This window comes from Echinops telfairi, unplaced genomic scaffold (assembly GCF_000313985.2).
Source record: "Echinops telfairi isolate 266 unplaced genomic scaffold, ASM31398v2 ScPeMD7_7412;HRSCAF=8450, whole genome shotgun sequence".
Lineage (NCBI taxonomy): Eukaryota > Metazoa > Chordata > Mammalia > Afrosoricida > Tenrecidae > Echinops > Echinops telfairi.
The window spans coordinates 9324958-9337811 of NW_022111312.1; the positions used below are offsets into that span (position 1 = coordinate 9324958).

Genomic DNA, 12854 nt, shown 5'->3' on the forward strand with positions numbered 1-12854 from the left:
GAGATACTGTTCATGGTCAGGGCTCATGGTCAAATCGGGAGATACGGCTCCTCCAACATGAAGGTATCTCTGAGCTACGGGTCTTCCTCCCTCACCCACGAGCAAAGCCATGGCGCCTCTCATATTCAGTGGGTATTGTACTTGAGGATACACAACGTCATTTTAGAAAGAAACAAGAGGCTTGGGAAGGTAACGTCACACAGCTTACTAGGAGGCCAATTTGGGACCTGAACCCAATCTGCCAGACCCTAAGGCCACGGTGGGAACCACTAACCCACACAGCCTCTCATGCCAGGATGCGGGTGGGGAGAGCCCCGGAAGCTTCTCCACAAAATGGCTGCACTAAGTAAAGCAAGGGTTAAAAGCCAATGGTCCCAGAAAATGAAACTTGGAGGGATGAGGAGAGTATAAAAGTTCATTGTGTTTTATACGACAGTGGGGTGCTCTCTAGTTGAGTCCGACCCCTGGTGACCCCATGAGTGCAGAGTAAACTGGACTTTGTAAGGTACTTAAGGCTGAGAGCTTTTGGAAGAAGAATATCAGGCCTTGGAGGGATCTTCTAAGGCACCTGCAGGTGGGCTTGAACTGCCAACCTTTCAGCCAGTATGAAGGTACTTACCCAGCTGCACTACCCAGAGGCTCCACAGTGGTGTTGTCCATTAAAACTAAGCCTCCATATGTACAAATGTGCTTGACACATGGATGGATGGATGGATGGATGGATGGATGGATGGATGGATGGATGGAGATAAGAGCTCCCCATAAAATGATTTTTTTAAAACAATACCAACAAAACTAAACTTCCACTTTAAAAAATGGAGGTGGGTGAGTAGGATGACAGAGACACACAAGGACACTTCTGGTGTGATGAACAGGTTCATTATTCTGACTGTTCTATTGGTACCACATGTGTATACCCCAACCTAGCACACTGCCATTGGGTCAATTCCAACTCACTGCGACCCTCCATAGGGTTTCCACGCTGTAAGTCTTTACAGATGCAGACCAGTCTCATCGTTCTCCCTACAAGTGTGTCAGAATTCATCATCCTATTGCACCTCAGTTATACCTCAAAGAGCCATAAAGTAAAATGTATAGTTTTTATGTCAGAAGGTTAAAAAGGAAGAAAGAAATTGAATAGGATCCCCGATGTACACATTTAAAACACATCCAGATTTATTTCAGGGAAAAATGTAAATCATCAGACATAAAGTCATCTATCATTTGATTCAGGTGTCATTTATGAGTATGTATGTAGCAAAGGCTAAAGGTTTGCTTTTAAAATTAGAAACTAAGGCAATAAGAAATAAAAACCTAGGACGGAAGAGTCCAGGACCAGAACCCGCCAACTCCCAAAGTCACAAGAGGTGACTGCCAGCCTTTTCTAATCCTTCCAGGATTCAGTCATGAAACCACGCCAAACCCATGGCATAGAGTGAGTTCCAACTTACAGGGAATCTATAGGAAAGGGTAGAACTGCTTCCTAACTGTTTCCAAGGCTGTAAATCATTAGATGAGTGGACAGCCTCATCCCCGCCCTCCCCCTCCCCCGCCCCCTCCTGCGCAGCTGGTCGCGTTCAAACTGCTGCCCTTGCGGTTAGCAGCCCATGCATGACCCACTAAGCCACCAGGGCTCCTCAGTTCAGCCACTGGCATCAGGAACCGCAGACTCGGGAACAGTCAGCCAGATGCCTACTACAGCCCAACATAAGCACAACTCATGACCTGTAGTTCCCATCTTGGGCGCATGCCCATCTGACAGAGGTGCTCGTGGACCCCAAAAGACGGGTACAGATACTTCCTGACACCTCTAACCAAAAAAGCCCCACAAGGAAACTGTACAAAAGTTCATCTCCAGGAGAATGAATAAACAAATGTCAGTCCATTCAGTCTCTGGAATATTGCACAGCAATGAAGAAGAACAAATTACTGAGAGACAACATGTATAAACCCCAGAGATAATATGTGAGGGGTAAAAAAGGAAACCTAGAAGAAGATATGCTCTCAGATGGCATTTGTATGCAGATCAAGAACACGGAAAAAAAACAAAAACGAATCACGGTGATAAAGATCAGAAGAGCGGTTACCCTTTAAGGTATGCTGATGACAAAAGGGCAGGAGGGAGCCTTCTGGAGGATGCAAACATTCTGTATCCTGATCCAGATAAAATACCCATCAAGCTATACACTTTGGGTTAAAGCACTTTCTGCACTTACTTCACTGTCTACGAGGGGGCTTCAAAAAGTTCACGGTAAATTGCAATTATCTTTTCATTTCATTTTCCCACACATTGTTGAAACTTCTTCGTATAAATTATATCTACCCCAGAGAGGAATCAAAACATACTTATACTGCCAAGACTTAATGTCCCATGTACAGTAACTCAAAACCCACAGATGCTAACAGCACAGGCAGGGACAAGACCACAGGAACTAAGAAGGTAGTAACAGAGACAAAAAGACCTGGGGGGGGAAAAAAGAGTTGGAACCACCAAGGAAAATAGCCTCATCTTCTTGAATAGAGGACTATTTCAAACTTTCACTCTTTGGCAAGATGAAAATAGATGGAGTTTCCAAGGACTGCGTCCTATTATATAACCCATAATGATGCTCATAGAATAAACTTTACTCAATATAAGTAATTAAGACAAAGAGTCACTGAATTTGAATTGTGCACGTTACAAGCTGAGGACTCTGTACTTGTAGGAAGAGCTGGCTGTGATTTCCTCTCTGCAGAGGTGTGGGCAGTGCAGCCTCAGAGAGGCTGGTACTCTGGGCACCAGGACCATCTCAGGTGCAGGAGCAGGGAGCTGCCATGGGTCTTCTGTTGCAGTGGCTGAAACCTACCCTACGAATGGTTTGCTTCTGCAGAGCAAATTATTTTGCCCATTCCAACTGTCCTCTTTCCCCAAACATGAAGTGCAGAGCAAATTATTTTGCCCATTCCAACTGTCCTCTTTCCCCAAACATGAAGAATGGTTTTTAATTTTTTTAAGAATTGGCAGCCACCCGAGAAAATGAAGTTTTGTTGGGGGCTTGCATGGTCCAAATCAGTTTGGCCACTTTAACTACTTCAGGCTGAAAAATCTGTATTCCGGCCAAATGCTGCTATTACAAAGACATGCCCCCCTTTCCTTCTTGGTTGCAGGCCCGTACGTAGAATGCTCGCCCTCTTGGGTGAATACTCACAGTACAGCTGTCACGGAGAGCGTCGAATTTGCGCTGGATTTCATCTCGGTGAGCCTAAAAGGTAAGAAGCTGGTTACGAATTTTCCATAGGGTAGGAGACAATCGTACATACTATGGATCACATACAGAGACTAGCACTTTGCCTAGAAAGCAGAGAACACTTTTGCAGCAGCCTCAGCACCTGGTTTCCAAAGAGCTAATTCATCAAGCCAGCCCCAATGTCAGAAATAAAGCTACCGAACACATGGTGGCGCTGTGCTAACAACAGTTAACTGTTTAGACCACATATACATACCTTGCACAGATATATTTAACATATATATAAATAACATCTAGGAACTAACGAAGGAGTTCTGTACTCAATTGCTAACCAAAAGGTCGGTGGTTCAAACCTATAAAGTGGCCCTATGGGAGAAAACCTTTGGCAGCCTGGTCCTGCAAAGATTACAGCCTAGGCAACCCCATGGGGCAGTTCTCTTCTGCTGCAGTGGGCACTGATGAGTTGGAACTGACTCAATGGCACTCAACAACAACAACAACAACAACCAGGAATGAATAGGAGAAACTTTAAAAAGACAGCAATGAAGGATGAAGTGTTTATGCTGCATCATTGATCTTATTTATCCCCCTCTCTGGGAAAGGGAGAAACTCTGCCTCCTGCCTCCAATTGACGCCTTCCTTCCCCAACCCCCTCCCAGAGACAGATAGATCCACAGAAACACGCATACACCACCGACACACAAGTGAAGGCAACGGGCAGGACAAAGTGGGGGCTGATTTGTTTTTTGGTTTTTTTTTTCATCAGCAGCTGTGGAAGTGCAGAAAAATCCAACCATGACCTTGAAGCATATGCATGGGCTTTCTCTGAGGCGGAGCTGCCCTACAAAACAGCAGCATGCATTTAGCAGATAAGTATGGTTTGAGTGTGTGTGTGTGTGTGTGTGTGTGTGTGTACACACACACATACTATATGCCAGATGCTGCTGCGCTGGGAGAAAAGAGTGGCCTCCGCCTCCATTCTGATCAGAGAAGACAGGAAATAAACAAGCTCATGACTAAAAACTCAGAAATGCTACAGAGGAAACAGGCCCCAAGGAAAACAATCCAGGCAGTCAGCAGGAAATGATGTACATGATGTGGACAAAGAAGACCTCTCTCAAGCCTGCAGTGATGAGAAGTGGCCATGCAGAGAGCAATGAAAGGTAGTAGGAGCAGCATTTTGCAAAACCTTGAGGTAGCGCAGACTTTGGTGCATTTGAAGAAAAACAACCAAAAAAGTCAGCGTGGCCACACTAGTTTTTCCAAACCTCACGCTGGTCCTAAGAGTAAGCCATAACGAATGAGTTTTGCTGGTTTTAACCAACAGAACAAGCACAAATCGAAAACATAAGAACACACCATGGTTAAGAAAGGTACGTTCTGTGGTAGGCCACTCTTGTTACCAATACCATGATTCATCAAAGTTTCACTGCTTTCTGTCATGGGGTCCATCAGTATTTGATGGACCACTGAGGAAGAAAAAGTGCTCTCCATAAGACTAGGACATATCATTGATATAAGATGCACCCTGATTTTAGGTCAATGACACGACAGTATAACTGCTCTCCTCTATGAACCTGCAAGGTAAAAAGGTACTACTCCTTTGTGAAATTGGGGTTCAACAGTTTCTGGGGGAAAAACAAGAGATAAAGAGAAGTGGCCCAAGGATCCTCTATGTCCAGTTAAGAGTTCGGGTTCCATTAAAAATGCAATTAATTGGAAGTCAACTGAAGATTTTAAAGGGGAGTAACACAGTCTGATTTCTGTTTTAAGAGCAAGCACAAGAAACATAAAGAAATTAAATCAAACCATATCAGAATCAAAGAAAAGAGAACATCTTTAAAGCCATTCAGAAAAAAAGATAAATTATATACAGAGAAACAAAAGAAAAAACTATGGATTTCCCCTATTAAGAAAAAAAAAAAATCAAGCTATAACACAGATGGGGAGTACCATCTTTAAAACACTGAGATTGGTGGGGGAAAGAAAAACCACCTAAAATTAGATATCCAGCAAAAATGTCTTTCAAAACCTGAAGGTGAAATAGACATTATCGCGCACACAGGGTGAAGGAATGTGTCACCAGATAACATGACCCTAAGAAAGGTTTGTTAAATTCCTCTGCACAGAAGGCAGGGTGATAACCAAAACTCCAGATCTGCGCAAAGGAATGAAGAGAACCGGAAAAAGTGCAAAGTCAAACCAAAGTGGATAGCTGCACAGACAGATTCATGAACAGTCATCAATAAAAAAACTCATAAAAAATCAAACTCTTCATGTCGAATTAAATTCCCAAATAACTTGCTGGTTTTTTGTGGACTCACTTATAAAAACCACATTCCCCACCCCCTTGAAAAAGTAAATAAATAAATTTGTCTTTTGCCCAGCAAGAATAAACGAGATGTGTTGGTTTGATGGGGGGCGGGGCTATCTGCACTGCTGCTGGAGTCTCATCTCTGACCAAGCCGCATCCCCTCCTGTGTGGCCTGGCACCCCCTCCTCTCAAGTGCATTCCATGATCACCAAGGGCAAAGGGTAAGGATTCTCCCTAGAAGAAAAATAAAGCCTTTGTGTTAATCAATGCTAGCTCAAGGGTCAGCAAACTCTTTTAAAGACCCAGACAGTAAACCCTGTTGGCTTTGGGGGCCATTGCTCTCTTGTCACGATTCTACTCTGCCTTTACAGCCCAAAGCAGCCACAGGTACGTGTAAGTAATCCACGAATGTCTGTGCTCCCTCAGACTTTATTTACAAAAAGAGTAAGTAGACCTAGTTTGGTCAGCTTGGCTCTAGATGGCTATTTGGTTTGAAATCTCTGAAAGATAGAAATAGGAAGCTGACACTGTGAGGTCATAAGGTCTACTGGTCAGGGCCAGGGAAAGACACCTTGCTCCACTTTCAGCAAAGTTTCCTATTAACATCATTCCCTCGAACACATTTCCCTGTCCCGTTGGAACCAGACATTTCCATCAGCAATTATTGCCATTGAAATCGATCAGTACGTAGTCTGGATCACTGCACCATATCAGTGGCAATTTCTTAAAATATATAATGTAATGAGCTATAGTCATTATGGTTTTAGATTTATTATTGATTGTGAAGTATAAACATATGAAATTGATTCTGTCGTGGCTACTAAGGTTACTCTAAGCATTTAACAATTACAGAATTATGTTTCTTTGAATTGTAGAATATACAAAAAAGAGAAAAGTTCCACCATAGTATATCAATGCCAACCCCCACCCCACCCCACTCCCAAAGAAGCAAAGCTGCTGTTGCCAAGTTGATCCTGAATCCCAGTAACCCTACAGGACAGAGGAGAATCACCCCCAGAATGTCTCCAAGGCTGAACTATTCGCAGGCATGGACTGCTGCATCGGTCTCCCAGGGAGCCGCTGGTGGGTGGATTCAGACCATCGGTCTCTTGGTTGACCTCTGAGCGCTTTAACCACTGTGTCACCAGGGCTCCTCCATAGTATGCCTGGATAGTACAAGGTAGAAGATATGCTTTGGATTCTAATGAGAAATTGAAGTAGTTGGTACTAGAAGGAAAACATGTACCTTCTTAAAAAAGCATCGAGAACCCTAAAACACTTGTTTATGCGGACTGTTTTATCCCTATTGGGAAGTGAAAATGCAAGTTTTGTTTTGTTTTTTTCATTTCTTTTAAGCTAATACTGCTATTGTACCATCCGAGAAAACGTGGCTACAGTGGAAAACAGCAATAACACTTGATTTTCGTGGTCTGTGGGGTCCATCAGCTTAGTGGCTAGGGGGTAGCAAGGTGGAACGGGCAGGGTGAAGCAGCTTTGTGGAAACTAGGGGAAGACGCTCTTGGGGGCTGCTGCTATCTTCATTCCTTTTAAAGAAAGCATCAGGAGGAAGAAGGAAGGGAGTATTGCAATGGCACCTTGGGGAGCGGAAACCAGTGCTGAGCAGCCAGGCCGCCTTCTGGGCGCCCTGAAGGAAGATCCCTCCATTCCACGCGAAGGCAAAAGGGCTACTTTCCATGCTCCGGTTCCACAGCTTGGTGATCACGCCAAAGGCTCCCTAATTAAACTCAGGGCTTGCTGTTCATGTAAAAACATGAGTGTGTGCATTGAATATTGATGGCAGCCAGTCAAACGAGGATGACTTTGGGATCCCATAATCAAGCGCTGCTACAAGAGCTCCCACCATTGTGCCCTTCATTTTAGGCTCTTGACTAGTGTACATTAGTCCCTGGATTTACTCAGTGAAAGGACGGGGTCATAAAATGTGTGTGTGTGTGTGTGTGTGTGCGCGCGCGCGCGCGCGCACACGCTTACCCAGGGACAGAGAGTACATGCCATGCCTCCACCAGGAAAGAACGCATACGGGACACTGCACATCTCTATCCTATGAAGGAGGCTGATCCAGGGCCTCTTTCTTGGATGAAGACATCGTAGGGAGTCTTAAGCATCAAGTCCATGCTGAAAATTGCCCATCAATAAGTACTTACGTATCTTAAAAGCCTAGCTTTTTACTCCAGTGTGCCTTTCCTGTTAAAATTGGCTTCCCTTCTACTTCGATTCAATCTCGGCTTTTAAGGGCCAGTGAGTTTCAATGCAAACACAAATGACAAAATGGGTAGAGGGCGTGAGGAGCAAAAGGAAAGTACCAGGAAGGCCTAGGACGGCTTCCCGGCCCTCCCTGCCAAGTCTCTTCCAGGCAGAGCTTCCGTCTAACCGAGCAAACTCCGGTGGAGGGCAAACAGGGGAAGTGCGGCCTTCCAGGGCTAGGCACTGGTTGCTGCAGAACTGAGTACTAATAGTCCATCTTTATGGAAGAAAAGGCCAGCTGAAAGGCTCCCAGACCTCCTAGGAGACCGCTTGAGATCCAGCCGAGTTAATGGAATGGGTGCACATGCTGGGTCTGAGCTCGGGCCTCAAACAATGACAGCACACTGCATCTGTGAGCATTTTTGTTTTTTCTTGGAAAAGGTACTCTTTTGAACAAATTCAGCAGACTCAATCCGGCCACCACCACATGCTGTCGGCAACCAGGCTTCTGAGACATAATCAAGACGGGGGAGGGAGACCCACAGCCTCACAACAGAAAGGAAACCAACTGATCAGGGCTCTGGAGTCCCAAGAGACCAGCTTCCAAACAGCTGCTGGCCTGAAGGTGCTGGCTTCCCCACTGTCAGTGCGAGCACGACCTGCTTTCCCTGCGCCATAACCTGCAAGAGAGAAAGGGGCCTAGTTTTCCAGGCCCGAAGAGGCTTGTCTCTCATTTTATTTTATTTTGTAAGAAGATGCTTGGAGGCAGTGATCTCATCTGACTAAATTAAGTCGTGACTCCCTGTTTCGAGAGGCTTCCAGCAGCCATTAGACACAGCACATTCCTACCACAGCACGGAAGGATTTAAAGGGCTAATTTCTGCACAGATAAACAGCAGTGACACAGGCTCTATTTTATACCCGCCTCCTTCCAAACAGGGCAGGGTAAGACACCAAGCCACCGAGGTCCCTCCAGATTCTAATAGGAGTGTGATATAAATGTGTCCTCCTTTGTGGCTCCAAGGTACCCCGATTTGGGGAATTACAGGACAATCTCAACGGGAGGAAGGGCTGAGGACACAGCACTAGGCACGTCTTGCGGGCTCATTAAATATGGATTAAATGACTGACGTCTCCACCCCTTTCAGAGCTTTGGGAAAATATTAATATACCGTGCATTAAACATAATATTCATGGAAATTTAGTTGTCTCCCGTTAGAAGCTAAGAACAGCTATCTCTCTGCCTCCTTCCCCACCCACCCAACCCCAGCAAGCATGCCCTATTAGATAGTCAGCTCATTCTTGGCTCCCCCACCTCTCCCCCATCTACCACCTTTCTAGCTCTATCTTCTTTGCCTTTTCTTGCTTGCTTCATCCTGCCAGACTGTTTGTATCCTTCCAAATGGCTTTCAATTCATCTTGAAGCAACACAGAGTATAAATAAGGAGATGGGGTGACTATGTTTCCCCCCAGACCAAATATTGAGGTCACGTGGTGGCATCATTTAATCATTAGCACAGCATTAACACTCAATCAATATCTGAAATTGGATGCAGTGCTGGAAAAATCCAGGATGTACACGCACCCTGCCTACGTACGAGCTACTCTGTACCCCCAAAGACACGGGGGCCCACGATGTTGCTGACTAGCCACACTATCAGCCTCGCTCTCTCAGATCACACTCCCACTGTAGATCAGAGAGTGGGCCCAAGAGCTCGATAGCAGGAGATGACTTCTAAGAGTGAAGCTAGGTTTGATAAATAATCTATGTGTCCAGCCATCTCTAGAAGTGACGTCACTCTAAGATGTTTTGGAGATGTTGACAGATGCCCACTTTGAAGATGGGGACGACATCCAAGCTGAATCAGAGTGAATCAGGTACCTATTCAGGGCCCATATTTATAAAGCAACGAGCCCAATCAGCTACATTATGCCCTGCCCACAGGAGAGGGTACCCTGACCAGCAGACAGGTGTGTGCCACCCACTTGGCAGGTACAGCACATACGACAATGGTCGTAATGTACGCACTTGGGCGGCACTGCCATTAAAACTCGTTCAGCCCTCTGTGCTCAGCATCCAGGATCACCATCCAACCTTCCAACTGAGATCTGGATTTCTCAGAGGGCGTCCCCGAGGGGACAGGGGCCACCCACAGCACTCAGCCCACGTGATACTGCTGTTCCCACGCTGAGCTGGTACGTTGGCATTTTATATATAGGGCTCTTGTGACTTTGTTAGGCAACTCTGGGAAATTGGCTAAACAGGGTCACATTTTTGGAGCTCCGGAAGGGAGTCAGGGCTAAATCCAGGGAAACCCTCCTAGAGACACACCTCCAGCGAAGTATGCTAATCTCTCAGACGGAGCATGAGAGCCAGGGCTCTTCCAATGAAAGGATCTCGGTTTAGAGAGAGAGTTGCTACTCAGATGACACCAGATGCATAAACATGAAGCGAAGCAGAAGCTACTGCTTTAAAAGAAAGTGATATGATGGAGGTTAGCCCCACCCCCACAGGAAAACAGAATGTGGCAGGAAGACTAAGAGACTACTAAGATTCTCTTTCTTAAAAAATAATTTCTGAAAACTGAAGTCCAAGACTCTGACAAACTTTCACTGATGCGGAAATTGAAAATATAGTGTCAATTATTTTAAAAAGAGAGGAGGTACACAGATCAAGGAGGCCGTTTCCAGGATAGTCACGCCACCTCGAATATTACAGCTGATCCAGTCTACTAGTTCCCGGGAAGGAGAAGCTTATGGGAGCCCATTTTTCACCAGCTGAACATCTCTGAGGATTTTCTTCCCTGCTTGCACTGACTATGTGTGGGTAAGTAACCACGGGCTGCACTCAGCTTGGCTGAGGCCACCAGCAACCTGAAGGCTCTGCTCCCCAGACCTACCGTGAGTGCCTGGATCTCCTCTTCTGCTTCTGCTGTCGTTTCCTCCAGCTCCGTCTTGGCTTGGCGGAGCTGACTCTCCAGGGCCGCCCGGGCAGCCTGGAGGGCCGTGAGCTGGGACTCGCGCTCTTGAAGGGAGAGTTGCAGCTCTGTGAGCTGGCGCTTGAGCTCCAGCTTCTGCTCCTCGTGCTCCAGACTGACCTGAGAGAGAGAGACAGAAGTCCGGGTGATTTCAATGCAGGGGAGGCCAACACCAGGACTGCAGCAACCCAGCTGCATCTTGAACTTGGTCTGGAAATCAAATTCTCAGCACCCAACGAGGGGGGAAGAGTCTCAAAAATCCACGGGAGGGGGAGCATGTAATAGGCTGTATGGATAAGCCAGCCCAGACTGGCAACGTACGTGCGTAAAAGGAATGCAGAGATGAAAGACGGTCTCTACGAGCTGGGGAGAGAAAGAGGAAAGGCAACTATTCCCACATACCTTGGTCAAGTGCAATGGTCAGAACATGTAGGGATGTCATGGAGTGGAGAGGCAGAGGAAGGAATTCTGGATCTGTGTGTTGAAGTATTTATAGGAACAAAGCAGCCAAGAAGAACATAATGGAAATTCCAGACAGGAGAAGAGGTTTAAAGGTACTAAGGCAGTGGTTCTCAACTTTCCACATGCCGTGACCCTTTAATACATTCATGTTGTGGTGACCCCGCCCAACCATAAAATTATTTTCATTGCTACTTCATAACTGTAATTTTCCAACTGTTATGAATTGGGCGTCCCCTGTGAAAGGGTCATTCTACCCCCAAAGAGGTTGTGTGACCCACAGGTTAAGAACTACTGTACTAAGGTAAGGAAGACCATAGCATGTCCATTTAATGATCTTATGAAATACTGGCCAGGTCACCTTAGGGACCAGAAACTATGGTGGGTACAGGGGATGCCACACAAGTAAGGAATGTTAATTGTCTGTGGATCCTCACTGTCTACCAGGACCTGCCAAGAGGGAATAAGGTGAGAAGATGAGCAGGGCAGGTTGTAAGGATCAAAGGAGACATTCAATTCTGCTTCAGAGGGTCAGAGAAAGCTCCCTAGAAACATGGATAGTGGCATTCATGTGCCAAACACCACTGGGCTCAAGAGAAGGACAGTTTGCAAAAGAATTAGTCTGGACAACCAAGATGGTTCAGTTGAATCAGCAAGGTGAGTCAGGGAAGAAAAGGGAGTGGGGAGACTTCTGGATTTGGGGGTACATGAATTAGACAAATGGCCAGACCATTAGCAATTATGGGAACTGGAGAGGAAGAGTCAGTTTCGGGAGAAAGGTGAGAAATTCCATTGAGCTTGAAATGCATGGCAGATATCCAAGACTAAGATCTACTGGGACAATGGGTCAGGAGCTCCAGACACAGGTCTGGGATAGTGATCTAATCTGGGTCCCCTTAACAAGGCAGTGGTAGCCAACTGTGGTCGGTTCTGGTCTCCCTTCAGTGAAGAAGATGAGGACGACAACTAGTAACACACGCACTTATCACACACAGGTACTGGATTAATCATTCCAACTTCACAACAACCCAGTAAGCTAGTTACTGCTATTCCCACCCCAACTGTGGTGATGGGAGATTAAGGAACTGAGTAAATATCATGTATCTAAGGATTGCATTTCAAACCAGGATGTCTGGCTGGAGTGCTTCCGTTTCAACACAAGGCCTTGCTGGCTTATTAATAATGCCAGTCATCACAGCAAGACAGGACTCTGGTAGAGTGGGTTATGCACTAGGTTGCTAACAGTGAAGCTGGAAGTTCAAACCCACCAGCTCCTCTGCGACAGGTGAGGCTGATTGCTCCCACAAAGATCTGCAGCCTCGGACACTGTCCGAGAGAGTTGCTCGGAGTCAGAATGGACTCAATGGTGGTGGGGACTCTGGAGAACCCAGGAGTCCTGCACATGCACAACCCCGTACTCTTCGCGAAAGCAGCAGTCACCCTGCACAAACAGAAAGCCCAGGGCCCATCAAGGTGGCTCACTCCCCGGGGCACCACCTCTGGCCCCAGCCTCAGCAGCAGGCTGGGCTGAGGCAGGGGGTGGGGGAGATGGACAGCACTGTGAGAGTCCACATGAGCCCCAGAACTCCAGGGATAAGAGGCGATCTGACAGTCTCCCACTGCACATGGCTGGAAGAGCCCTACTGACTCAAGAAAAGAGCAACGAGCTCT

The 12854-nt window shown here is 46.3% G+C and overlaps 1 protein-coding gene across 3 annotated transcripts in view; it reads right to left on the reverse strand.

Annotated features, from left to right (window-relative positions):
- CIT (citron rho-interacting serine/threonine kinase) overlaps positions 1 to 12854 on the reverse strand; it is a 308696-nt gene that overhangs the window by 46462 nt on the left and 249380 nt on the right. For all 3 annotated transcript variants that reach the window (XM_045296872.1, XM_004709562.2, XM_045296871.1), the window contains exons 24-25: positions 10647 to 10844; positions 3189 to 3242 (exon numbers count right to left, since the gene is read on the reverse strand). In XM_045296872.1, coding sequence (XP_045152807.1) covers positions 3189 to 3242; positions 10647 to 10844 — 252 coding nt within the window. The remainder of the gene's footprint in view (positions 1 to 3188; positions 3243 to 10646; positions 10845 to 12854) is intronic.